Here is a 24,104-nt window from a genome sequence, read left to right as displayed (position 1 = left end):
TGGTTTGAGCACAACCCCGACTTCTCCATGGAGTAAGCCACAACATCTGATACCAAGAAGCCTTGGCTACCAAGACCTCATTGGTCTTGGCTCAGCGGATTGCGGGACAAACCTGTATTTAGATGACTGTTTCTTCAGGGAATTTGGGGTATTGGCAACCTTATTATAAGATCAGAAGCCCTCTTTTCCTTCAACCTGTGGTCTTCTTCCTAATCAATCAATACCTTCTGTTTGCCAATCCAACGCAAAGCGATATGAAAATGTCCGCCGAAGGAACAGTTATGCCCGCCTCAGAGGAGGGTCAGCTAAGCTATGATACCTCATCCTCTCAGCCCAGAAACAGCAAGGAACAAGACTTCCAACCCACCCCACAGATTGGCAGCCCAGTAAAGTACCCCTCTTCTCACTCGGGATTACAATGTCTAATTATGACTGTTCCTAGACTGCTTTGGGAATGGGCGCTTTCGCAATTGCCTTTACCACCTTATCAATGAGTCTTATGGAGTGGCGAGGTGCAGCCATTACCAATGCCTATATTGGTAACTGCTTTTTTACAGCAGGCCTGGGTTTGGTTTTAGTCGCCCAGTGGGAGCTCGTGCGCGGGAATTCCTTTGGCCATACTGTCTTTGGAGGGTTCGGTGAGCATCCCCTTCTTCATCTTGCAATCTCATGCATTAAGCGGTATCTAACGTATCTCCCTCCCGCCCAGGCTTATTCAACTTGGCTTTTGGTGCAATCAATGCACCAGCCTTTGGGGTGGCGGAAGCCTTTAAAAATGACCCGGCCGCGTTGAATAATGCAATTGGCTATTTCTTACTCGGTAAGTCCTTCTGCAGATATTTTTTTCTTTTCCTTTCCCTTCGCTGAGGTTTTGGCTGATATGACGTTATAGTATGGGGTATATTTGTTCTGTTCTTTACCATTGCCGCAATGCCAATGTCAGTTGATACATTTATATGCACAGATGCTCCGTCTGAAAGGGTTGTCGCAGCTGACCTGGAATAGGAACTTTGTGTACACGGCCATGCTAGGAACCTCTCAAATTACATACACAGTGTTGGCCGCCTCGTATTTCTCGTTTGCCGACGATAATGTGTCAACTGGAGTCGCCCTGAAGAAGGCCGCAGGTGCATTCGGGTTCGTCTCGGGTTTGTTCGCCTGGTACACGGTCGGCCACCTGATGTGTCAGGATGCGCTCCTATTCTCGTTCCCGTTGGGCGATACGAGTCCCTTGTATGCGCGCTTGCGGCGCCAGAAGAGATATTGAAGAGTATCTTCAGCAAGAGACCAGTGTTTGAGGGGGTGATGTTATCTCGAAAGGCCTAGTAGTGTGTGAGGAGAGCTAGCTTTGGGGGTTGGGATCGACTTGACGTGACGAGAGTAATTGTGGGATCCGATGAAAGTCATCGCGTTGTTGAATAGAATGCTATGATCATCTGCTACGATGAACAGATATAAATTCTATACAGCATGTGTTAAAGTTGGACTCTTGCAAGATGTAGTGTATACCGGAAGTGTAGTATAAAACGGGAACCGTAAAAGCATCTTGCCTTTTATTTTTATTTTTGTTTTTGTTTTTTTTCTTTGAGATTCACGTATACTGATATAAGAATTCCCTTTCTACCTCTGTCCATACCCCCTTAAGCTCTAAAGAAAATGATCGCAGATTCGGCCGGTGAAAGGGACTACATATAGGCGGGATTAAAATTCAACCCTTCGATGCGGCATTATTTAGTCTATAAAACAATTGCATAGGAGATCAAACTGCATCGGGAGTGCTGAGCCCGGAACCAATTAGGGTTACTATGTACGATTGAACGACATGGGAATCGATGAGAATCAACTGCAATTCTCAACACTAACCTAGCGAGAGTAATCAATCTCCCGCTAGCATATATTTGAATGTTGATCTCTGGCTAGATATGATTATATACAAGGAGTAGAGATCATCATTATTTCGAGCTGAAACGCGCTCCAACATAACTGTATAGACGAATCCGTTACGCTCCCCCGCGGGCTTTATCAAAACTCGACCTGCTGCCAGTACACACATCGGTCGGTATTGGTCGAGTCTGGTTTGATGTGCACCCCGTCATCTGCCAGAGAAAGCAGATCGGCTTTTTCGTGATAGAGAGGCACCTCAGGGTCTCCCCTGGCATTTGGGTTCCCCGTCTTGACAAACTGCACGATCTGACGCTGCATGAGTTGTGCGATGGTGGCATTCAGCGACGCGCTAGAGCCCTGTCCATTGTAGAAGACAGACGTGGTGTCAGAAAGATGCATCGCGGGTGGCACAGCGTACTCGATCGAATACCCTGGCGTTGCCACTGCTTCGTGTAAATAACGGGTGTTGCAGGAGGTGGAGAGCTCGGACCAGAAAAGATTTGCGCGTTCATGCTGACTGCGATACGGCTGGCTGCCATCAAAGATGGGTGGGTAGAGAACCTCTGTGGTGTGAGCGCATACGCTGGCATTGGCACCTCGAAGCAACACATCCACGTATCGGTTAAAGGTGACATCGTCAGTAACATTGGCTGGGGCCAACATAAAGCCTTCGTTGGAAGTATGTGAGGTAAGGATTCGGACTGAGGGATCGACCTTGCGCTCTAAAAGGAGTCGCTTGGGGCTATCGGGTACAAAGTCTCCATCAATGGCCTATGATGAATAACAGACAGTCTAGTCAGTCTTTGAATAATAAACAAACGCACAATAAGGGAAATAGCTACAGGGGGTACTCACAGGCCCTAACACGCCAGACGCATATGGACGGGACGCCACCAGCTCGTAGTTAGCATCTAGCAAGGCCTGGGTCGGCAGACGTCGGGCCTCCTCCAAGCTGGTGACATTCAACAACGCCAGGAATGTATCCAACAGGTCGTCCTCGACAGCTGAAGTCTTTGTACCCGGTTCCCAGGCTGGGCTTTGTGCAATGATCTGGGCAAATGGAGGGCTAATGGCACGTCCGTAAGCCGTCAGTTGCATCATGATTGAGCCCCCACCGGCCGAGACACCCATTACGGTGACACGCGAGGGATCACCGCCGAACTTTGCAATGTGTCGTTGCACCCATTCCAGCGCCAGACGTTCATCATATAGCCCAGCGTTAGGTACACCCCCTGCCGACTTAAACTTCTGGCCTGAAAGCCATCCAAATGCGCCCAGCTGGTTGAAACAATTCCCAAATAAGCCACTGAATGAGAAGACTAATGTGTACGGGGAAGAGAAGGAGACCACATACTCGATAATTGACTCCGACATAGATTATGCCGGGGGATCCATTTTCCCTGCTGGCTTTGATCAAGCCGAATGGGTTTTGATCGGACTTAGAGCCGGACACATAGGCTCCGTCCTGGAAGTACACCAACACGGGCGCACCATGCTTGGGTTTTCCATTGCCTTGTCGTCGCTTAGCAATCACACTTTCTGGGACGTAGACATCAAGGAATAGGCAATCTTCCGATTCCAGAGGATTCCGCTTTGCGACGGGTGGCGGCTTGGTGCAGCGATCCTCTTGATAAACCTTGTCATATGCGGCGGTGAAATTAAAATCAGCGCCTGCGTTCACGGCACTGACAAATGCACCTTGTACATTGAACCAACAAGCCTGGGATTGGGGACAGATATTACCAAGTCCCTTGCCATTGACAACCTCCTGACTGCGATTGCGTGGGGAGACGGGCAGCGCAAACCGCAATTCTCCTAACGGGGGCTCGGCATAGCGGATATTAGAGAATTGGTAATAGCGACCGGTTGACTAAGTATCACATTCACATGATTAGGGCGATTTCTAAGCCTTTCATTTGTTTTTTCTCACAGGTATGAAACTCACGTTAAAGCCAATAGCTTGATGGCGCTGATAACCAAGGTCCACAATCGGCAACTCGGCTGCCACAGCAGACCCTGCAGCCAATAACAGACAGGCCAAATCAATGATCTGCATCGGGAATGAATTACAATGAATTCCAAAAGTTTCTTGTATTTCAGCATTTAGGATTTTCTTCAGTCTTATTCAGTTATATATGTGGAGCATATGTGTGAAAGTACTCCGTAGATCACTCTAAATAGTAAGAAACAATAAGAGAGGCTAAAAGGGGACTCGAAATAATATTCCGTTTACGAAGTGATCCTTTCTCTCGAGCTGCATACCAAGGTTCTATCCAGAGATTATAGCTAATCACGTTCCATGGTTGGAACCTGCAAAATCTTGGAACCGATTAGAAATTAACAGAGCGGATCCATGGATGCAGGTGGGCCCACTTGATTACCTTTAGAGTCGGATTAGGTGAGCTCGGGAGCTCCCGCTCCGAGTCCAAAAGGAGATTCGGAGTTGGTTAGTAAAACGGTAAGCTGTGGTTGGTCAGATACCAACCTGACAAACATGAATGTCCCAAAGGAGTAATGCATTGTCACGAAAATCTCCTGTTCCAGCACTGCTCACACTTAAATAACCAGGCGCGGTCGGGAAAAATGGGACCTCAATACTTTCAACAACCTTCTACAGCGGCTATCTATACTGCTGCCTTCCATTTTTACTTTATCGCGACTCCATTGGGCAGGTACCTAGAAAGCTAATTCCCCAATCAGCTGACTAAGTGTCGCTTGATTCGCTTCCCACCATGAGTATAGACAATTCTCCAAGTACGAGCGTGCTCGAAAGTCAAACGCCAGATCGCGTGGACGAATCACTTCCGATCCAAGCCGGGGATGGTGAGAAGGATGTCGTCCAGGAACGGAATATTACGGGCTTCCGCTGGTTGCTCGTCTGTATCGCCGTGTTCTCAGCCAATCTGCTCTATGGTTTGGATAATACCATTGTGGCCGATATCCAGGGTCCTATTGCAGGTGACTTCGACGAGTATACCCGGCTAGGTTGGCTCGGTGTGGGCTTCACCTTAGGATCGGTAGTTTTCATTCTCCCGCTGGGCAAGGCTTACGCTATCTTCGACACAAAATGGCTCTTCCTCGGTTGTTTGACCATGTTTGCAGCCGGCAGTGCCCTCTGTGGTGCTGCCCCAAGTATGAATGCCATCATTGTTGGGCGTGTGTGGGCTGGAGCAGGTGGAGCGGGCATGTACCTGGGGTAAGTTGTATCATGACAGGCAAAAATAGAGAAAGTACTAACCAAGCGAATAGAAATCTGAACCTGATTACCATCCTGACGACTCCCACGGAGCAGCCCGTGTATGTGGGTCTGGTTGGATTGATCTACGGCACTGGTTGTATTCTGGGCCCTATCATTGGTGGTGCCTTTTCGGATAGTGCAGCCACATGGAGATGGGTATGTGAAATCCCGTTCTCATTCGTCTAGCAGATTGTACTAACCGCATTGGACAGTCATTCTATCTCAACCTGGTCATCTTTGGAGTCATGTCACCAATCTATGTATTCCTTCTTCCCTCTTTGCCGCGCCCAGCAGGCGAAGGCCGCAGCTTCTTCAAGAAGCTTGTGGAGCTGGACTGGGTGGGCACAGTCCTGTCCGCCGGAATGCACATCGCCATTATCTTGTTCATCGTATTTGGCGGTGTCGAATGGTCCTGGACTGATGGGCGGAATATCGCTCTGTACGTGGTCTCCGCTGTCTGCACCATTGCCTTCGTGCTCAGCCAGTACTTCTGCGTGGGAACCGACAAGGAAAACCGATTGTTCCCAGGCGAGTTCTTGCGGAACCCCACCATGATCCTCCTCTATGTCATCATGGCCTGTGGAGGTGCCGCCCTCTTTGTGGCAGTCTACTACATCCCACTATACTTCCAATTCGTGCATGGTGACTCCGGCATCATGTCCGCAGTTCGGTTGTTGCCGTTCGTGTGCTTCTACGTGGCTACTATTCTGCTGTGTGGATATGTCATGCCTAAGACCGGCTTCTTCATTCTCTGGTACCTCGTGAGCGGTATCTTCATGCTCATTGGATCCGTGTTGATGTACACTGTGAAATTGGATACCAAGCCCGCCAACGTCTACGGTTACTCCATCCTGATGGGACTGGGCATGACCACCACACAGGCTGCCTACGCAGTGGGACCGACCATTGTAACTCCCGACCGTGTGGCTGAGTGCCTCCAGTTCATGAATATCGGCCAGGGTCAGAGTCAACTGTTGGGCTTGGCCATCGCAAGTGCCATTTTCCAGACCAAGACCCTCAGCGGGCTGACTTCCCTGTTGGGCGATAAGGGTTATTCGCAAGCGGAGATTCAAGGTGCCGTCGCCGGTGCCCAGAGTACCCTAATGGAGCGGCTGCCCGAAGCCTTGAGGGAGCAAGCCCTGAAGGTGATTGTGAGTTCGATCGGTGATGTCTACGTGATGGCGATATCGGCGGGAGCCCTGTACGTGCTTGCATCCTGCTTGCTGCCTCGCCGTCGTTTCTAGAATTTTTCTGGGGAGGAGGTGGAATGGTATTTGGTAATGGGGTTCCTTTTCTTGTTCTTTTTACCAGCCCAAGGTAACCCTCTGGGTTGTCTTTCGCTCTTTTCGTTTATAAATCGTAATGTAAGTAGTTAGTGGAGTCAAAATACATATCTCTAGGAGATAGACTAGAATATACATCAACAATGGAGATGTTTCTACGTTTCAAAGCAGATGAAGCCGGTTGACCGGTTATCATCCATGTTTATACCAATGTAGTAATATAATAGTCTCCGGAACTCCGGCTCCGTATCCTACTTAGTACTAGTATAGAGCAAGCATAAATGATTATATATATCTAGTCCTGCTCTCCCCACGTTCTTGTATCCGACATTGCCGAAACAAAGTCTTACTTCGCAAAGTTAGTTATTATCCAACACAATACGCATCATGGCATCTTCTATTCCAAGCACCTACAAGCAGGCCATCTTCAAGGAAGCAGGCGCTAGTCTAACCTTGGAAGAAGTCGCATTGACTCTACCTAAACGCGATGAGATTCTAGTCAAAGTCGAAGCCTGTGGCGTGTGCCATTCGGACCACTTTGCGCAAACGAACCTCATGGGAGGAGGATTGTGAGTTATCCCTTGATAGAACCCTGAAATACATAAAGTTAAGACTAATTTTCTGTTCTTCAATAGTCCGATTGTTCCCGGCCATGAGATTATTGGACGCGTGGTTGCCGTTGGGGAGGGTGAGACCCTTTGGAAGGAAGGAGATCGGGTTGGAGGTGCATGGCACGGCGGGCATGATGGTATATTATCCATTTCCTGACTTCAAAAAGACCTGGTTTGATGGGGCTATATACTAATTCACTGAACAGGTACCTGTGGACCATGCAAAAAGGGCTTCTTCCAAATGTGCGATAATGGAGTAGTCAACGGCATTTCCCGGAATGGCGGATGTATATCTTACCCTTTTCTATACTCTCTCTTCCCTCATTTTCGATCTTTTTATAATCCACCCAATCGATGGAATAGTATCCCAGTGCTAACCTCTTCACCCCGGTAGATGCTGAGTACTGCATCATTCGTCGCGAAGCCGCTGTGAGCATTCCCGACCACGTCAATGCCGCCCAGTATGCGCCCATGCTATGTGCCGGCGTGACCGTCTTTAACTCAATGCGCCAAATGAAAATCCCACCGGGTGAAGTGGTTGCCATTCAGGGCCTGGGTGGGCTCGGACATTTGGCGCTCCAGTATGCCAACAAATTTGGCTACCGCGTCGTGGCACTCTCGCGGGACTCCTCAAAAGAGGAGTTCGCCCGTAAGTTAGGAGCACATGATTACATTGACACCAGTAAAGAGGACCCCGTCGCTGCATTGCAGAAACTGGGTGGCGCATCTCTAATAGTCTCTACGGCGCCTGTGCCGGAGATCATTAACCCGCTAATCCAGGGCCTCGGTGTGATGGGAAAGCTGTTGATTCTGTCTAGTAAGCTTTTCTGGAGATTGTGTTATGATATTTTCCTCTGTACTGACAAGGATATAGTTGTTGGTGGTATTGAGGTGCATACTGGCCTGTTGGTGAGTGGGACTTGCTCCTCTGAAAATAAATTATCAGAAGAAGACAAGAATAGGAATATACTAATCCCATTGTAGGTCGGAAAAGGTAAGTCCATCTGGAGTTGGCCCAGCGGTCACGCCACCGATTCCGAGGACGCCATCGCATTTGCGGACCTGCACGGCATCGATTGCATGGTAAAGGAGTTCCCCTTGGAGCAGTGCAATGAAGCATTCGGTATGAAATCTCCTTTCTTTGGTGGGTTCATTATCTCTAACGTCATGTCCTATTTTCTACAGACGCTATGATGGAGGGAAGCGTGCGGTTCCGTGCCGTCATCACTATGAACTAAGGTTTGGAGGACATATGGAGGGTCCCATTATACGGAGTACTTGTGGTGTTGTAGTATACTTGTGGTATTGGTAGTATACTGGTTGTATTGGTGGTGGTTGGTTATACTTGTGGTGTTGGCGGTATACTGGTTGTGTTGGTAGCATCTGCGCGAGCCAGAGTGTGAAAGCTGTGATAGATTGAGTATTTACTGGTACTTTGTTCTATATTCCACGTGTCATTCTTCATCTTCCCCCATATTTGGACTGTGCATTGCCCACTCCCTAGCAGTTGCCCGAAATATCGCACGCAATCTTTTCGGCCAATGCATCTAGTCTTGGTTAGACATTCTGTTTGGGGAAACATAAATATAAGGAAAGAAGACTTACAAATTGTGGATTGAGGGTGACCAGGTGGTAGGAACGGGAAGGCCGAGGCATCCACTACGCGCAGGGCATCAACGCCAATAACTCGAGCTTTGGAGTCCACCACTGCCTGGGGGTCATTTACTCGACCCATAGCGCACGTGCAGGAGGCGTGGAAAATGGTATCGAAGCTCTTCCGTACATGATCCAGAATTTCCTCGTCCGTGGCGACCTGAGGGCCGGGGAAGTATTCAGGGCCAATGAGAATGGGCTGGATGGCAGTGGTATTGAAGAAGTCACGGGTCCGCTTGAATGCTGCCACCGCGAGTTCGACATCCACTGAATCCGTGAGCCAGTTAGGGTTGATCAAGGGTGGCACGGCGGCGTCGGGCGACGTGATCGTGATATTTCCCCGCGAACGCGGCGTACAGAGCGAGACCGCTAGTGAGGCGTATTGGTAGCCATCACTGGGATTGTCCCGAATATAGTTCTTCTGATAGCCGAAGTATCCACCCATGGATAGGAACTCTACCTCCGGCCAGTCATCTGGGTATTCGGCGAGCACCTGACGGGTATGGTTTGAGAGCCAGGCGGATCGCTTGGGTTCGGGGATCTTTTCCCACGCCAGGATGTCCGATGTGGGATTAGCGTAGATTCCAGCCGCTCGCTCGTTGTAGTCGCGGTTGGCTTGTGCCTCGAACACTGGGTCAAGTAGGGCTGACTGCGTAATGACATTCACCCGATAGGAGGGGGCGTAGATGATATGATCCTGCATGTTTTGTCCCACGCCAGGCCGATCCGCCACGACAGGAATATCATGTGCCTTCAGCGTGGCCGCGGGACCTACGCCAGAAACCATGAGCAACTGTGGGGATTGCAAGGCCCCTGCTGAGAGTACAATTTCCTTGCGGGCGGAGAGCGTGTACGGGAATCCCGATGTCTCCACGTCAACCCCGACAGCCCGCTTGCCGTGGAAACGGATGCGTTTCGCCAGGGCAGATTGAAAGACCGTGAGGTTTGGATCGGTCAGGCCCTTGCGCAGGAAAGAGGTCTCGGAGGAGTCACGATGCATTGTTGTAGCATTGATCGTGTACAGACCGTAGGACTGGCCCAAGAGAGCTCCACTCTGGAACCCGCTGCGTACCTGGAGACCAATCTCCATGAAGGCATGTTTCGCCCACGTCGCAAAGGCCTGGGCGTAGTGAGGATAGGTCACGGAAAGAGGACCATCGCCGGTGCCCAGCACGCTTGGATCGCTCATGACACTGGCATTGGCTCCGCGCAGCTCGTCGTTTGCGGGGGTGTAATTAAGGCTCTTTTCGAAGAATGGCAGAAACTCGTCCCAGGCATAGCTAGGGTCCCCCACCATGTCAGCCCATTGCTGGTGTGCCGCCTTGGTACCGCGTTGATACGCCATGTAATTGCGCGCCGAGCTGCCCCCTAGGCACTTGCCCCGTGCATAGTGGCTCATTCGGTTGTAAGCACCCTATGTCAAATTCATCAGTATAAGGATCTCCATTGCTCGGTGGAGACAGCTTACCGCTTGTGGGGTGGTGTGGAAGCCCCAGTCGATGCCGGGGTGCCAATCGTCGAGATCCGTTCCCACATAGAAGGCATCTTGGGCGGGGATCTGGCTGAGATTGCCATTGTTCAGCTCATAGAATCCACCCGCTTCAATAACGGCCACCGAGCCAGCGCCCTGTTCGGCCAGTCTCGTTGCGATGGTCAAACCGGCCGTACCTCCGCCAACAACAAGGTAGTCAAACGTTTGATTCTTGGGGATGCCAAATGAGGACCCTAGCATTCGTCGCGCGTACGCATTCCGGTGGGTTTGCGAGTCCGACGGCCCCTCCGGAGCTGCAGCGCTAGCTACAGCAACTGCGAGGGCCGTGTGCAGGATGCTCGATATCAATCTCATGATCGGATACCCAATTGGCTTCACAAGAAAGAAATTGGCTTCGGAATTGAGTCAGAAAGCGTCTGACTTCTCGAACAGCCGAATCCACGGCTTATTAACGTGGCCTCCAAGCAATTCATCCTTCAGGTTTCCCGTCGGCCGAAGGTAGTCGCGGTGGGGAATTGTTGGGAATAGCTCGTATTGTGCCACCATAGCCGATGAAGTTGCCAAAAGGAGACAGTGGGAGTTTCGGAGTCATACTTCACAATCGCGAAGGATGAATCCGACGGCCCACTTTGTTCCGGTGATGATTATATCGAAGGATTCATGGTGCTGGTGATGGAAGGGCATAAGTATATCGAACCTGGCACCGGTTTACCAGAACTTTGCAAACCCAATTCCAATCAGTTTCTCTCTCAAATTTTTGAAACTCTGCAAAAATGAAACTCTCTTTGTGGATCAGCCTCGCTGCCTCTCTGATTGGCCTCCGTCCGGTTGCCGCTCGGGATGATTTCCCCGGAGATTATCCCTCGAGCCCCCCGCCTCTTGGCCCTAGTGACTGGGAACGGACACCCGTATCCGTTTTCTACAAAGTGCTCAACACTCAGCCGGATCCCGACTATGATCTCCTGAAGGAGCTGGTCACCTATGATTGTACCTACGTCTCATTGACGTTCGACAATCCCACTCTTCATGGGATCATGCCTTGGGCGGGCACACACACCAATGTTGGTCCGCAGGCCTTCATCGATATCTTCACTCGAGTAGGCCTGTACTGGGACCGTGGCCCATTCACCATTGACTATATCTTTGGTGATGGTGGCAATGTGACCGCCTGGGGCTCATTCACGGCCACGTCGCGCACGCTAGGCAAGACGGTTATCTCGCCCTGGGCCGCTCGTGCACAAGTGAATTCGGCCAACCAGATCTTCGAATTCCACTGGATGGAGGATACCTTTACCACTGCTTCGTCCTTTGGATCGGAGAATAGTACCAAAGTGTTTTATTCCAACCCACAGGGAGGCATCACTAAGGCCTAATTGAGATCCCACACTATAGTGGGTCAGGGGAAGACGATCCCCCCGGAGGAGTTTCGGATGATTGCCTCTTTTGGAAGCATCCGAATAGGGTTTAGCGTGGTAAAAATAAGCGCCTATAAATGAATTCCATCATTTTCCAAGCGCATATCTGCATCTTCTGTAAGCATAACTCCGTAACTAGGTATCCGTGGACTTACCTAAGTGCATAGTAGACCCTCGGGATATCATCTGCCGTAGTACCCCTCTCGTACTCTCTTAGGAGTGTTCCGTAACTCCTGTCTCAACCAGGGCCATCGATTCTTGTCCTACACTAGAACCTAATCAGGACAATTGAATGCAAGCAGGAATCTTGGAAGACTGGCAGTCGCTTGGTCGTACAGGCCGCATGATTGCCAGAGATATGTATTTGAAGGGAGAAACCCCATCACCAAGTGCTGGTCCAACAAACAATCAGTACTGCAAGAGCTTCCAATGACCGTCATGGCGAAAATCGATGTTCACCACCATTTCTACCCCGCGGCCATGCGTCAAGGTCAGTATCATGCGCCATGGATCAAGAGCCCGATTAGTTGACTTCAAACAGCCTTGGATCGTGCGGGAGGTGATCCCTCTGGCTGGTACACTCCCCCATGGACGCTGGAGCTGGATCAGGACATCGCACGACGGATGAAGGTGACTACCACCATTCTCTCTGTTACTGCACCGGGGCCAAGCATCGAGCCCGACTCTGCCAAAGCTGCGGCCCTGGCACGCAGCTGCAATGAATCTGCCGCCGCCATACGGGATGCTAAGCCACACCAATATGGCTTCTTCGCCTCAGTGCCATCCCTGTTCGATACAGAAGCTGTCTTGAAGGAAATCGACTACGCCTGCACCACTCTCCATGCTGACGGAGTTACACTATTCACCCGCTATGGCAAGGGTCCTCACTACCTAGGGCATCCAGCCTTTCGACCCATCTGGGCCGATCTCAGTCGCCGCGGGGCCGTGGTCTTCATCCACCCAACCCATCCAGTCGATACACAGCTCGTCAACTCCTGGCTACCGCAGCCCATGTTTGACTATCCGCATGAGACTGGACGGTCAGCCATGGACCTGTTAACCAGTGGTATTCTACAAGACTATCCTGGATGTAAGATCATTCTCTCCCACGCTGGTGGGACCTTGCCGTATCTAATTCATCGGGCGGCTACTATGCTTCCCTTGATGCCGAAGACGCTTGGTCTGTCAACTGAAGAGTTGGTGGAGGCTGCCCGGAGCTTCTACTTCGACACGGCCATTTCATCAAACCCGGTCACATTGAAGGCGCTGTTCGAATTTGCTGCACCTGGCCATGTACTATTTGGCAGTGACTTTCCAAATGCCCCGCATGATGCAATCCAGCGCTTCACAAACTTTCTGGAGGCATATGACCTGCCGGAGGAGACCAAGCGACAGGTGAATAGTGGGGCTGCATTGGAGTTGTTTCCGCGACTGAATGATGTCCCGGGAAGAGCGAGACTCTGAAGTGGATAGCATTGATGCCAGAAACAATTGCAAGAATATCGGAGTCAAGGTTGATGAGATAATGTCAGTGACATAAATTCTATTTTTATAGCACAAGTAATAAAAGGATTAACTCGCAACATATCATGAACCTATCAATATCTGGTTTCTCTGTCAATTTTGAATTGGGACTTTACTAGCTCGAATTAGGGCAAGCAACAAGTTCTCCCTCCCAACCTTCAAGTTCCACCTAGCATTCAGATCATCCTCGTTTCTCCTGATATAGCAATAAGTATTCTTTCTACGGCGTAGTTCTGGGTCGAATATAGATCCTCGCGATAAGACCATGAAATATCTATCCAACTAGATGGCCTCAAATTTCCAAGTTTGCTCATGTCATCAGGTTACCTCGACCTCGGGGATTCGGTTTTGGGATGATTAGAAAGAAGCCTTCCTTCTTTTGGATATCATATTTTTTTCCCTTGCATTTACTCTAGAATTCTGTATATGCAAGTCAACTCTTCAAGTGTTTCTCCATGGGGAATCTTAGCCGGGGGGGAAACACTCCTTTGGGTAAGTGAATTTCCTTTGATGATCGCAACCAATCCCATGAAGCAGTTGAGCATCGACCCCTCCCAAGATCGACCTTGTCTGTCTATAAGTCAGCATACCCCATTATCATCTCGATGCTGAAGAAATCCAAGCCTTGTCCGATTCAGCCACGATAGGCCCATATTAACTATGGAACCATTTTTGTTGTTACTCCTGGTCTTGTTACTAACCATCGTTCTCGTACGATATGCCTTCACATATGGCCATCGAACCAGTAACATGCCCCCTGGTAAGTGTTTCCTTTCAAAGTTGATTCAGAGCGAGGTTCTCATCTGGTATAGGGCCACCTACCCTGCCATTCATTGGAAACATCCACCAGATCACCAAGAAGTACACCCATATAAAGTATGATTTCCTCCCCTTACCATTTGTAACAGAATGAAAATACTCACCTGAAATGTCTTCTGGATTTCAGATTCACCGAATGGGCCGCCCAATATGGCGGGTTGTATATGCTCAAGATTGGAAATGGCAACATGGCCGTCATCACCGATCGTCGAATTGTCAAAGAAGTCCTCGATCGCAAGAGCGGCATCTACAGCCACCGCCCCCATTCTTATGTGTCACACGAGCTTATCACTAAAGGCAATCACCTTCTGGTCATGCATTATGGCGACCAGTGGCGCACCTTCCGCCGACTGGTTCACCAACACCTGATGGAGACTATGGTAGAAAGCCAACACACCACTATCGTCAACGCCGAGGCTATACAGCTGGTGCGAGACTATATGGTCGACCCGGAGCACCATATGGCGCATCCGAAGCGATACAGTAACAGTATCACCAACTCGATCGGTAAATCTACCTCTTATATATTCGCTACCTGAAAACCGCTAAATCCACATCACAGTGTTTGGTATCCGCACGGCCAACAGGGAGGGATCCAACATGCGACGACTTTACAAACTCATGGAAGAATGGTCGGAAGTAATGGAAACAGGCGCAACACCACCAGTAGACATGTTCCCCTGGTTGAAAATGATACCACAGTGGATGTTTAACAACTACGTCTCTCGGGCCAAGGCTATCGGCGTGCAGATGGAGACCCTCTATGTCGATATCCTGAAGAAGGTAATCAAGCGACGGGAGGATGGTCATAACAACGGCACATTTATGGACAAGGTCCTGGATAGCCAGGAAAAACATAACCTCCCCTGGCACCAGCTGGCCTTTATCGGTGGTGTTCTGATGGAAGGTGGCTCAGACACTAGCTCCAGTCTCACCCTGGCTATTGTACAAGCATTGATCCAAAACCCCGAGGTCCAGCGAAAGGCACAGGCTGAGATTGACGCCGTTGTCGGCCACGACCGGTCGCCCGTCTGGGAGGACTTTGAGCGGCTTCCTTATATCAACATGATTGTCAAGGAAGGTCACCGATGGAGGCCCATCCTTCCACTCTGTTTCCCCCATGCACTAGGAGAAGGTAAGACCATTTGCTTCTTCTTTCAATTTCTGTCATTTCTTTTCAATTATAATCCTCCTCTAACCTCCCATGGCTGTTCTAGACGACTGGATCGATGGAAAATTCCTCCCCAAAGGCACGACAGTTGTGATCAACACATGGGGAATGCACATGGATCCATCCCAACCCGACGACCCAGCTGCTTTCATCCCCGAGCGCTTTGCCAAGCACCCTCAACTGGCTCCCGACTATGTCCCGGGGACATGGGAGCGCCGCGATCACTACGGCTACGGAGTTGGTCGCCGGATCTGTCCGGGCATTCACCTGGCTGAGCGCAACATGTTCCTAGCCATTGCTAAACTGCTATGGGCATTTGAATTCCAGCCGGGAGAGGGCCAGATGGATTCTGATCCTGTGACTGGGTACCACAACGGCTTCCTTTACTGTGCCAAAGACTACCCTTGTCGACCTGTAGTACGCAACGAGACCATCCGGGCGACTATTGAGAGAGAGTATAAGACTGCGACTGCAGATGTGTTTTCCCGGTTCACTGAGGGATAGATGATAGTCAGGGCAATGGCATTGAAGTCATTGATGGAGCTGTGGTAGAAGAGAATGATGTTGCTAGATATTAGTTTATCAAGTTTCCTTCGCTTTTGGTCTTCTTCCTTGATCCCATCTGTAATAGAAATCCGGCCTAAGCCACCATACAACGAAAAGAGAAATCCCATAAACAGCCCCAACGATCCCTAAAGTGACATCACCCCCGATAAACGTTCCAATACATAGCAAACAGGCCGTGTTCATGAGCCAGTAAGTGAGACGAATCCAATGACCTTTCTCGCCTCTGGAAGAGAAGGCTGATTTGAACGCGGACAACACGTTGAGCAAAGTTAGCAAATAAAACGGTACAAACAGCACCAGAGCAAACCAGAACCGCTCCATGAATATGGCTGAAAAGATGGAATAACTGCGAAGTCCGTTAGCGACCTGGGAACCCGAGCTGTTCAAAGTTATGGTAACTCACCCGACAAGGATAAACGGAAACAAAAGTCGCCACCAGATTCTTCCGCGTCCAAGGGCTTGCAGGAACCCTCGAATAATGCTTCCAATGATAAGGGGTACAAGTATTGTGCCAACCATAAGTGGCACCGCAATCTCAAAGAAGTTCGCCAGAGACCATGATTGGTTGGCTCTATCGTCCACGATCTTGGATTTGGTTATGGTGATGTTTTCTGGATTGGTTGGATCAATGGTGGTAACATTGCGCCACGACGGTTCAAACGTGTATTGGTCGATATTCATTCCTAGGAAGCTCTGGAATTGAATGAATTAGAGAGATGACTTCACGGGAGTTGTGAGAAGAACTTACAGCCACAAATGCAAGTGGCAAGTACAGTCCGGCGAGAATTCCCAAGATACTTGTTCGACGTATTTGGAGAAAATCTAGCTGCTCGCGAACGGCTCGACATACATCTGGTATCCTTTGCAGAGACGACTCAACTTCATCATAAAGGTAGCTTAGGTCCTTCATTCCCATTTCGAGCTCGTTGATCAGGGTTATCTCATCATCGGCACGATGCCCTTCAATCAGGTTAATTTGGTCGACCAGCATCTGAAGGGTACATCGGTTTTCTCGACAGCAATCCTTGGCTACACGGTGGCAGTCTTCTAGATGTCGAAGATATTGCATCTTGCTCGCAGAGGGACGAAGCCGTCCTTCGTACGCCTGATCAAGTTAGTTCAAGCACAAGGTTGATTACTATAGACGGCAGCGTTCACCATATAATTGATATCATCGCATGCTTTTGTCAGGAATGTGACAAGCTCCTCGGTAACCTTAGCAGATACAACTCGGAAGAGCTGCATGATATACAGAAGGCCGGAAACATCATCCTGAAAGACTTCGGAGAGAAAGTTGTGTCGTAATTTCACTAAGGTGCTGTGAGAGTTCGCAACCACAATCGCTCGCCGAACTTGCTCGTATTCCGTCGATGTCAAAATGACATCCAGAGTCTTTACTTGAGGATGTTTTCCATATGGCCGAAACACGTATACTGTAAGATCCGTCACGTAGTATGGAGCATTAATCCATTTGAAGGGGAACTTCAATGGCACTCGGGCGTAATCTTCTGGTTCCTTGTTGCCTATGTCTAGTTAGTGCAGGTATGAGATGCATGAAGCTGGGTACTGTACAATGAGATGGCAAATTTGGTTTCCATGCTGGGAGAGAAAGCTCCTTTGCACATACGCTTTCCGTAATTTCATTCATTGTCGCATCGCCTAATCTCCACTGGCTTTGGAGAATTCGGATGACCATTTGACTCGGCACAGAATAAGCTTGTTGAAGACGCTCATTACCGAGAAGGAAGACTCTGTGAATGAAGGAAAATACACGACCAAGATTCGTAGTGTCGGGGGTGATGAGGCAGATTTCCAATGCAGACTCATTTTTCTCCATGGAAGAGCGCAACTGCTCGTAGCACGCAGACCAGGTATCATATTTCTCGAATTTAAGCTCCTCCGCATTGGTTCCTTTATATAAAAATGTTTGCTCAGCCAGGCCGAAGTTGGATCGTCCGGCGATTTTGCGGTAGTTCTTCTTCAGACACTCATCGTCGGAGATTATTTCAGATATTTCATCATTCGAATTGTGTCGGAACTTTTCATTTCTGTTATTATAATTCCGAGGCTATTGGAGGGGAAGTTCTCACGATAACTTTAGCACTCCCTACTATTTGTCTAGCCAGTTTTTGATTTCTTTCCTGAAAGAATCGCCTTCCATCATGGGCAGTTTGCGCTTGGGGAGACAAGTCTTCCAAGTCGATATCTGTGCTTGAACGAGACCAGCCGATAGGCGTACGTGTCAAAGACTCCGCCATGGCTGAATATTTTATTCAATACCGGGATTAAGCCACATTAGCTGTGGTGACAACATATATTCGATGGGATCTACCTGATCCAGCTTGGGGCAGGATCAAAAGGTGAACCACAGAAACACTAAAAAGTATTCTGCCAAATTGTTTCCAGGGGGGCAGCGTAAGGCGTATTCCTAGCTATAAAAAGAAAATCATTTGCTGATCTTAGCTCATCGTAGTTGGGGCTCCGAGGCGCTGATCAGTGCACGAACAGATCAAACAAACTGGTCAGTCCTCCCAATTTCATAGGGGAGATTGTCAAAGAGCAGGTATTTCTCATGGCTTCTTTATGGGTACTATGGTACATTGCCTTGCTATTAGATACAAAAATTATTACACTGCCACCTCATTTGAGATGCCGTCAAACTCCAGCCCATCCTCTTGATCAGTGCGTTTGATCGTCATCAGATGCGCCCAATGCTCGGGATACTTCTCACTTGCCCATTTCTCCACCTCATCTTTCCAGTATTGGTACGGGATAGCGTTGTAAAATAATCCGATACTAGGGCCTATATTAGCGATAATCACACAAAGGGCGAATGAATGTACTCACGTATTGCTTGTAGGGGGGATCCCAATCTCAGCTTCCATATTGTTGATAGCCTCAACGGCCAGATCAAACTCGCACTGCGCTGCCAAGGCCTCCATATACGCCGAGTAGAGCGGGCGGTTCGCAGTGATCTCCAGCTTCTTGACCTTACTCATCATCTTTATAGCCTCCTGGGCGCCATTGTGATGCTTCTCGCAGACTTTGAAGAAAATTGTGATAGTCTTGTGACAAGGGCCCTCCTCCGACTGGAGGATTTTCCGGAAGATTTCCATGCTCTTTTCTGGCATATCGCACGCGGCGTACGCCATCATCAGACCATTTAGGATTCTCGTGTTGAGATCCACTTCAAGATCCAGCTTGAGCATGTTGTGCACAAGCTCCAGATTAGTTGCATCTGCCGTGCGAGCCAGGCCTTGGAAGCAGCGCGCATAAGTATCTTGCCTAGGGCGTCGATCGGCTTCGTCGGCTTGACGCATATGTCCAAATACCAAAACGGCAAGATCACTGCGCTTCCGGTTGAAGAAGGAGGTCATGATTTTGGTGCGGATTGAGACCCACGTCTCTGGGAATGCGATCTTCAGAAGCTCGTATGCATTCCACGCATCTGTATCGGACTGGCTTTTATCCATGATGTACTCTGCTAGCGTGTCGCGCACCGGCATCTTCTGCTCATCGCTGTAGCTGCCCAGTCGCGGGCGTAGTAGCTCTGAAACAGCCTCGAGGTCGTGGCGGTAAAGGAGCATGTGTGTTAATGCGGCAATGGTTGTAGATTCTAGGCGCACATTCTCTTGGAAAAGCGGGTCTAGCAGGGAGGAGATTTGGTCGAACAAGGCGTCCTTTTCCTCGGATCTACAGAGCATCGCGACGAGCTTGTTGGCGATGGGCAGGTTGTGACTTGTAAGGTAGGTCGCATCAACCTTCTCTTCGAGAATTTTCAAAGTCTCATCGACATCACCAGCCTGGATGCAGGAATCCAACTGTAAGATATGAGTTTGGCTATCTGGACTGAGACCCCACTGGCCTGCCAGCATCATGAAATCAGAAGCCAACGACGGATTCTGCATCACGTTTGCATACTTGATAAGGCTATTAACAATGTCAATGTTGATGGAGCCCTTGAGCTGAGGATTCTTCGCAGTCCATGCATCAACCTTTTGGGCAAGAGCAGAAGCATTGCTGCCCTTTGCTGCTTCCCAGAGCAAAATGATCCCAGCGGTTTCTTCATTGGGTTCATCAGGGAGAGACTTGAAGATATCCTCGGCCAACTCTGCCCGGGAATTCAAGAGATAATATTTAATGAGAGCCTCCTTGGCAGCCATGGACGGTTCTGAGCCATCGGCAATTGGGGAGTCGTAGACAGTTTGGGCCGCTTTCCATTGATCATGGTCAACGAGAAATCTAACTATCTCTCCATGTGAGGCTTGGTCAAACTTGTTGCCATGGTTTCCCCATTCATCAACAATCCTGCGCACCTGTCGTAGATCGTCCTTCATCGCAAATCCTTTCATAATTGTGAGCCAGGGCGATGGGACAGCCTTGCTCATTTGACCCCAAAACTTCAATAAAGTATGTCTAGCATCCTCGGGATTGCCATTCATAGCCAAAATGTTGATATAGAGACCAAGGGCCGGTCGGCTGATCTTCCCTGTACCAAATCCATGATCAAGGTTCAGTTCTTGGTATGCGTAACGGGCAAGGTTCATGACAACCTCACGAGCCTGTGGGGCACACCCAGACTCGGAGAGTACATCCAACACTTTTTCGAGGTTCTCAATGGAGAAAACATTCTGCCAGTCTTCTTCTTCCATCTCGCCTTGTTGGGATCTTAGATGTTTGAATGTGACGATCAGCGCCCGGGCTTGGAAATGGCTGATGAGCATTGGCGTTTCAAGCCGCATTGTGAAAAAGGTTTGGAATGCCTTGGCGAGAATATCACTCGGGGGAGCTCTGCTTCTATCTTTAAGTGCCCTCATCAAATCAGCCATTGGTTTCAGGCCTTTTTCAGAGGGCAGTGTAGATTGTGACCGCTCGGGGTCTGAGCTGAAGACAAAGAGGTTGCGTCGCGATATATAAGGGAGACTGGGTATGGCAGGTCGTACACGGGCAGGAGTGATTGTGTGCAATAGACGATGTCGATGACATTGGGAGAACCGAAGTGGCTCATTGTTGATAATTGCCCGAAAGACTCGTCTCGTGAGTTGGGACTGCATTATGAATGATGTGCCCTGAGATTTATAAGCTCAGATTAGACAAGAGAGGTCGGATAAAAACGTGTAGTCCCGAGTTGACTCGCAATCTGCATGGAATCGTGAGAAATGGGGGTTCGCGACGCGGAGAGATCTGGAGGCGGAAGAAGCCTTGGCAAAAAAAGATCTCATCTCCGCGTTGCCCGGTCTCCCTATCACCATCTTCAACATCTACAACTAATCAGGGATTGAAAGGTTAAGATGTCTCTGAACCTCTTTTCCTCCTCGTCATTGCTGCGCAATGCCGCGACCACAGCCAATGTTGGCTTGTCGCTCTGCCGCTGGAGCTCGACCGCTGCCATGAGCGCCTTCACTGCCCAGCGCGGCACAAGCTCACAGAGTATGTGATGGACCCAATACACCCAGATTAGCTATTTGTTCTCTCATTTGATGATATGAGAAGACATTCATTTGACTGTGATTGGCGGCTAACGTCTTGCGATAGCCTCCCAAGTGGTCCAACGACGCCGTTTACCTAGTCGCTTGAAGTTCCTTGAGGACCAGAAGGCGCAAGGCGAGAGCCGAGCCCTTGAAAGATACCAAACCCGTGATTTCAAGGCTGGAGACATCTACTCCCCTCACGATCTTAGCCCAGCCGAGATGAAGAAATGGGGAAAGCGCCAGAACCCCCAAAGAGATGCTTTCGACGCATTGAACGTAAATCCTATAGATTTGTACAAGGTATGGAGTCCCTGAGGCAGTGGAGTAATTGATTGTATGGCGCATATACCATGACGAACAGCCACTAACTGTTGGCTCTTTTATCATTACAGAACTTCTCCGTCATGTCCGAATATATGACTAGCATGGGCCGTATCAAGCCCCGAGCCGTCACCGGTCTTCGACCTGTCAACCAGCGGAAAATTGCTAAGGCGCTCCGGAGGGCTATTGGCATGGGTCTTATGCCTAGTGTTCACCGACACCCCGAAATTCTTGCAGCTGAGATGCGGGCACGTATGGAGGGCCCTGGAGGTTTCTAAGCTGAACATACTTTGGAGTCATTGTTTTTGGGATCTAAAACAGATTTGGGGGGATTTCCTTGTACAAGTACAGGCGGTGCCTGGTGGAAGGGGCACGACTTCGTGTATTATTACTCTTAGCGCTATGCATTGATTTTATTTAGACCTATGACTTCCAACTTGCTTTGTAGTAGAATGTTTCAAACCCATCAGATTTCTTGTATATGTGTTGACACTCATATTTCTCCTTTCTGTACTTTGTCAATGCTTGTTTTACGTAGACAAGACGTGGCTGTGTTCCCCGCTATTATTGTGGCCCGGGTACGTCAGTGTCGATAAACACTGGACTTCCCTCTACTTTCCCCCAACTCCTCAGTTTGAGTGTGCGCACCTTAGCGATGTCACTTACGAATGGTGAGAACCCAACAGCCTCACATTATCTTTTGTTATCCTGACATATCCAAAGAGTCCATCTGGGCTCCTAGCCCCTCCACCACCCGTGGCCAGCCCACCCAGCTTTCTTCTGATGCTAAAGGCGAGCGATTGGCCTATGCAGTATGTAATTCCAAGACTCTCTACAATTGCAGTGCCTCGCTCTTACACAAGCAACTATAGTCCAACAAATCTATCTTCCTGCGATCAATCGACGACCCCGCAGTCGCTAGACAGTACACCGAACACAAGGCGCAGACAACTGTCGCACGCTTCGCCCCCTCTGGTTTCTATGTTGCGAGTGGTGACGCTGCTGGAATTGTGAGAGTATGGGACTGTGTCGGTGAAGGAATTACCAAGGGTGAATACAGCATTGTTAATGGTCGAATCAACGATTTGGCCTGGGACGGTGACTCTCAGCGCATTATTGCCGTCGGAGATGGCAAGCAGCGATATGGACACTGTATCACCTGGGATAGTGGAAACACCGTTGGTGAGATCCACGGTCATACGCAACAGCTCAACACCGTGTCCATTAGGCAGCAGCGTCCTCTGCGTGCGGCCACTGCTGGTGACGACAGGAAGACCGTCTTCTACCACGGAGCGCCATTCAAATTCAACAACGGAATTGCCGACAAGCACTCAAACTACATATACGGAGTCGGTTTCAGCCCGGATGGTTCGCACTTAGTCAGTGTTGGCGCAGACCGGAAGATCTGGCTCTACGACGGCAAGACTGGCGAGACCAAGGGTCAGATCGGCGAAGGAGAGCATAAGGGCAGTATTTTTGGTGTGTCATGGGCTAAGGACTCGCGAAAGTTCGTGACTGCGAGTGCGGATAGGACTGTCAAGATCTGGGATGTGGAAGCTGGCAAAGCAACACAGACCTGGACCTTGGGAGAGGAGGGTGCTATGGCTGTTCGCGACCACCAAGTTGGCGTGGTCTGGCCCCCGGAAAGAAGTGATAACCTGCTCATCAGTTTGTCTCTCAGCGGAGACTTGAACTACCTAGTCGAGGGAACCCCTGAGCCCCGTCAGGTTGTCTCAGGCCACCAGAAGAGCATTACCTCCTTGGCACAGACCACTGTGGATAACAAGGAAACTTTGTGGACAGGCAGCTTTGATGGAAGAGTCTGCAACTGGGATGTAGCTTCAGGTAAGGCTGAGGAGATTGAAGGAGATGCCCACCCTGGTTACGTTGCCGGGCTTGCAGCTACATCAGAGGGAAACGGTAGAATTTACAGTGTCGGCTGGGACGACACCCTTCGCTCTGTCGATGTTACTGCTAAAACATACACTGGCATCGCTTCAAAGCTCAATGGACAGCCGAAGGGCGTTGCGGCTGGTGACTCGACGGTGCTTGTTGGCGAAGCCGAAACCGTCGAGATTTTCCAGGATGGCAAGAAGACCGGAGAATATAAAACAGACTTTGTGGCTACAACTATAGCTGCGCACGGCTCTCAGGCAGCCGTTGGAGGCGAGAATGGATCTGTTCAGATCTGTGCCATTTCCAGCTCTCGGCTTTCCCCCCGGGCAGACATCAATGCCTCTCGCAACCCAATCTCTGCCCTTGCCTTCTCTCCAGACGCTTCCCACTTGGCCGTGGGTGACTTGCGGGGCCGTGTGCTTGTTTTCAAGGTTGCCGATGGCAGTCTAGTGACGGACCGCTGGACGGCGCATACTGCACGAATCACATCACTTGCCTGGAATGTGGCTGGCTCACACGTTGTGAGTGGATCGCTGGACACAAACATCTTTGTTTGGAGCTTGGCCAAGCCAGGCGACTGGATTGAGCTGCAAAATGCTCACAAGGAGGGTGTCCATGGAGTCGGATGGGTTGCGGGAGGCTCTAAGATAATCTCAGCTGGTGCTGATGCAGCGGTGAAGGTGTGGAAAGTGGAAGGCTTGAAATAACTGTGAAGTAGGTGTGATTGTATTTTGCTATTGAATGATAAAGATCGAGATC

At 49.7% G+C, this 24,104-nt stretch overlaps 10 protein-coding genes across 10 annotated transcripts; 7 read left to right on the top strand and 3 right to left on the bottom strand.

Annotated features, from left to right (window-relative positions):
• Window positions 1-260: 260 nt before the first annotated feature.
• On the top strand, window positions 261-1,267 carry PGRI_065700 (GPR1/FUN34/yaaH protein; the record flags this gene model as incomplete). The annotated part of the gene is made up of 5 exons (XM_040794284.1): window positions 261-386; window positions 443-638; window positions 710-820; window positions 893-938; window positions 1,006-1,267. 5 exons carry the CDS (start codon window positions 261-263, stop codon window positions 1,265-1,267), a joined length of 741 nt encoding a protein of 246 aa, XP_040649534.1.
• A 755-nt stretch (window positions 1,268-2,022) lies between these two features.
• PGRI_065690 (Carboxylesterase, type B) lies at window positions 2,023-3,940 on the bottom strand (the record flags this gene model as incomplete). The annotated part of the gene is made up of 4 exons (XM_040794283.1): window positions 2,023-2,655; window positions 2,740-3,162; window positions 3,239-3,754; window positions 3,830-3,940. 4 exons carry the CDS (start codon window positions 3,938-3,940, stop codon window positions 2,023-2,025), a joined length of 1,683 nt encoding a protein of 560 aa, XP_040649533.1.
• Window positions 3,941-4,616: 676 nt separating this feature from the next.
• On the top strand, window positions 4,617-6,366 carry PGRI_065680 (MDR family MFS transporter; the record flags this gene model as incomplete). The annotated part of the gene is made up of 3 exons (XM_040794282.1): window positions 4,617-5,080; window positions 5,134-5,278; window positions 5,335-6,366. 3 exons carry the CDS (start codon window positions 4,617-4,619, stop codon window positions 6,364-6,366), a joined length of 1,641 nt encoding a protein of 546 aa, XP_040649532.1.
• Window positions 6,367-6,792: 426 nt separating this feature from the next.
• PGRI_065670 (Polyketide synthase, enoylreductase) lies at window positions 6,793-8,254 on the top strand (the record flags this gene model as incomplete). Its single annotated transcript, XM_040794281.1, has 6 exons — window positions 6,793-6,974; window positions 7,041-7,153; window positions 7,411-7,833; window positions 7,891-7,925; window positions 8,001-8,139; window positions 8,202-8,254. The coding sequence occupies 6 exons, from the start codon at window positions 6,793-6,795 to the stop codon at window positions 8,252-8,254; spliced, it is 945 nt and encodes a 314-aa protein (XP_040649531.1).
• A 262-nt stretch (window positions 8,255-8,516) lies between these two features.
• On the bottom strand, window positions 8,517-10,515 carry PGRI_065660 (GMC family oxidoreductase; the record flags this gene model as incomplete). The annotated part of the gene is made up of 3 exons (XM_040794280.1): window positions 8,517-8,563; window positions 8,622-10,083; window positions 10,138-10,515. 3 exons carry the CDS (start codon window positions 10,513-10,515, stop codon window positions 8,517-8,519), a joined length of 1,887 nt encoding a protein of 628 aa, XP_040649530.1.
• A 419-nt stretch (window positions 10,516-10,934) lies between these two features.
• On the top strand, window positions 10,935-11,534 carry PGRI_065650 (nuclear transport factor 2 family protein; the record flags this gene model as incomplete). Its single annotated transcript, XM_040794279.1, has 1 exon — window positions 10,935-11,534. The coding sequence occupies one exon, from the start codon at window positions 10,935-10,937 to the stop codon at window positions 11,532-11,534; it is 600 nt and encodes a 199-aa protein (XP_040649529.1).
• Window positions 11,535-12,005: 471 nt separating this feature from the next.
• On the top strand, window positions 12,006-13,040 carry PGRI_065640 (amidohydrolase family protein; the record flags this gene model as incomplete). The annotated part of the gene is made up of 2 exons (XM_040794278.1): window positions 12,006-12,066; window positions 12,118-13,040. The coding sequence occupies 2 exons, from the start codon at window positions 12,006-12,008 to the stop codon at window positions 13,038-13,040; spliced, it is 984 nt and encodes a 327-aa protein (XP_040649528.1).
• An 810-nt stretch (window positions 13,041-13,850) lies between these two features.
• PGRI_065630 (cytochrome P450) lies at window positions 13,851-15,594 on the top strand (the record flags this gene model as incomplete). The annotated part of the gene is made up of 5 exons (XM_040794277.1): window positions 13,851-13,860; window positions 13,913-13,976; window positions 14,047-14,426; window positions 14,482-15,054; window positions 15,137-15,594. 5 exons carry the CDS (start codon window positions 13,851-13,853, stop codon window positions 15,592-15,594), a joined length of 1,485 nt encoding a protein of 494 aa, XP_040649527.1.
• A 78-nt stretch (window positions 15,595-15,672) lies between these two features.
• PGRI_065620 (uncharacterized protein) lies at window positions 15,673-20,665 on the bottom strand (the record flags this gene model as incomplete). Its single annotated transcript, XM_040794276.1, has 8 exons — window positions 15,673-16,003; window positions 16,061-16,350; window positions 16,406-16,762; window positions 16,816-17,180; window positions 17,230-17,695; window positions 18,297-18,453; window positions 18,505-20,541; window positions 20,601-20,665. The coding sequence occupies 8 exons, from the start codon at window positions 20,663-20,665 to the stop codon at window positions 15,673-15,675; spliced, it is 4,068 nt and encodes a 1,355-aa protein (XP_040649526.1).
• Window positions 20,666-20,948: 283 nt separating this feature from the next.
• On the top strand, window positions 20,949-24,052 carry PGRI_065610 (Ribosomal protein S18; the record flags this gene model as incomplete). Its single annotated transcript, XM_040794275.1, has 5 exons — window positions 20,949-21,087; window positions 21,193-21,428; window positions 21,521-21,701; window positions 22,173-22,261; window positions 22,322-24,052. 5 exons carry the CDS (start codon window positions 20,949-20,951, stop codon window positions 24,050-24,052), a joined length of 2,376 nt encoding a protein of 791 aa, XP_040649525.1.
• Between the last annotated feature and the right edge of the window lie 52 nt (window positions 24,053-24,104).

Source organism: Penicillium griseofulvum (assembly GCF_001561935.1).
Source record: "Penicillium griseofulvum strain PG3 chromosome Unknown contig_91, whole genome shotgun sequence".
Classification (NCBI taxonomy): Eukaryota; Fungi; Ascomycota; class Eurotiomycetes; order Eurotiales; family Aspergillaceae; genus Penicillium; species Penicillium griseofulvum.
Note: the sequence above shows the minus strand (reverse complement) of the source record. Positions and strands in the feature narration are given on the sequence as shown.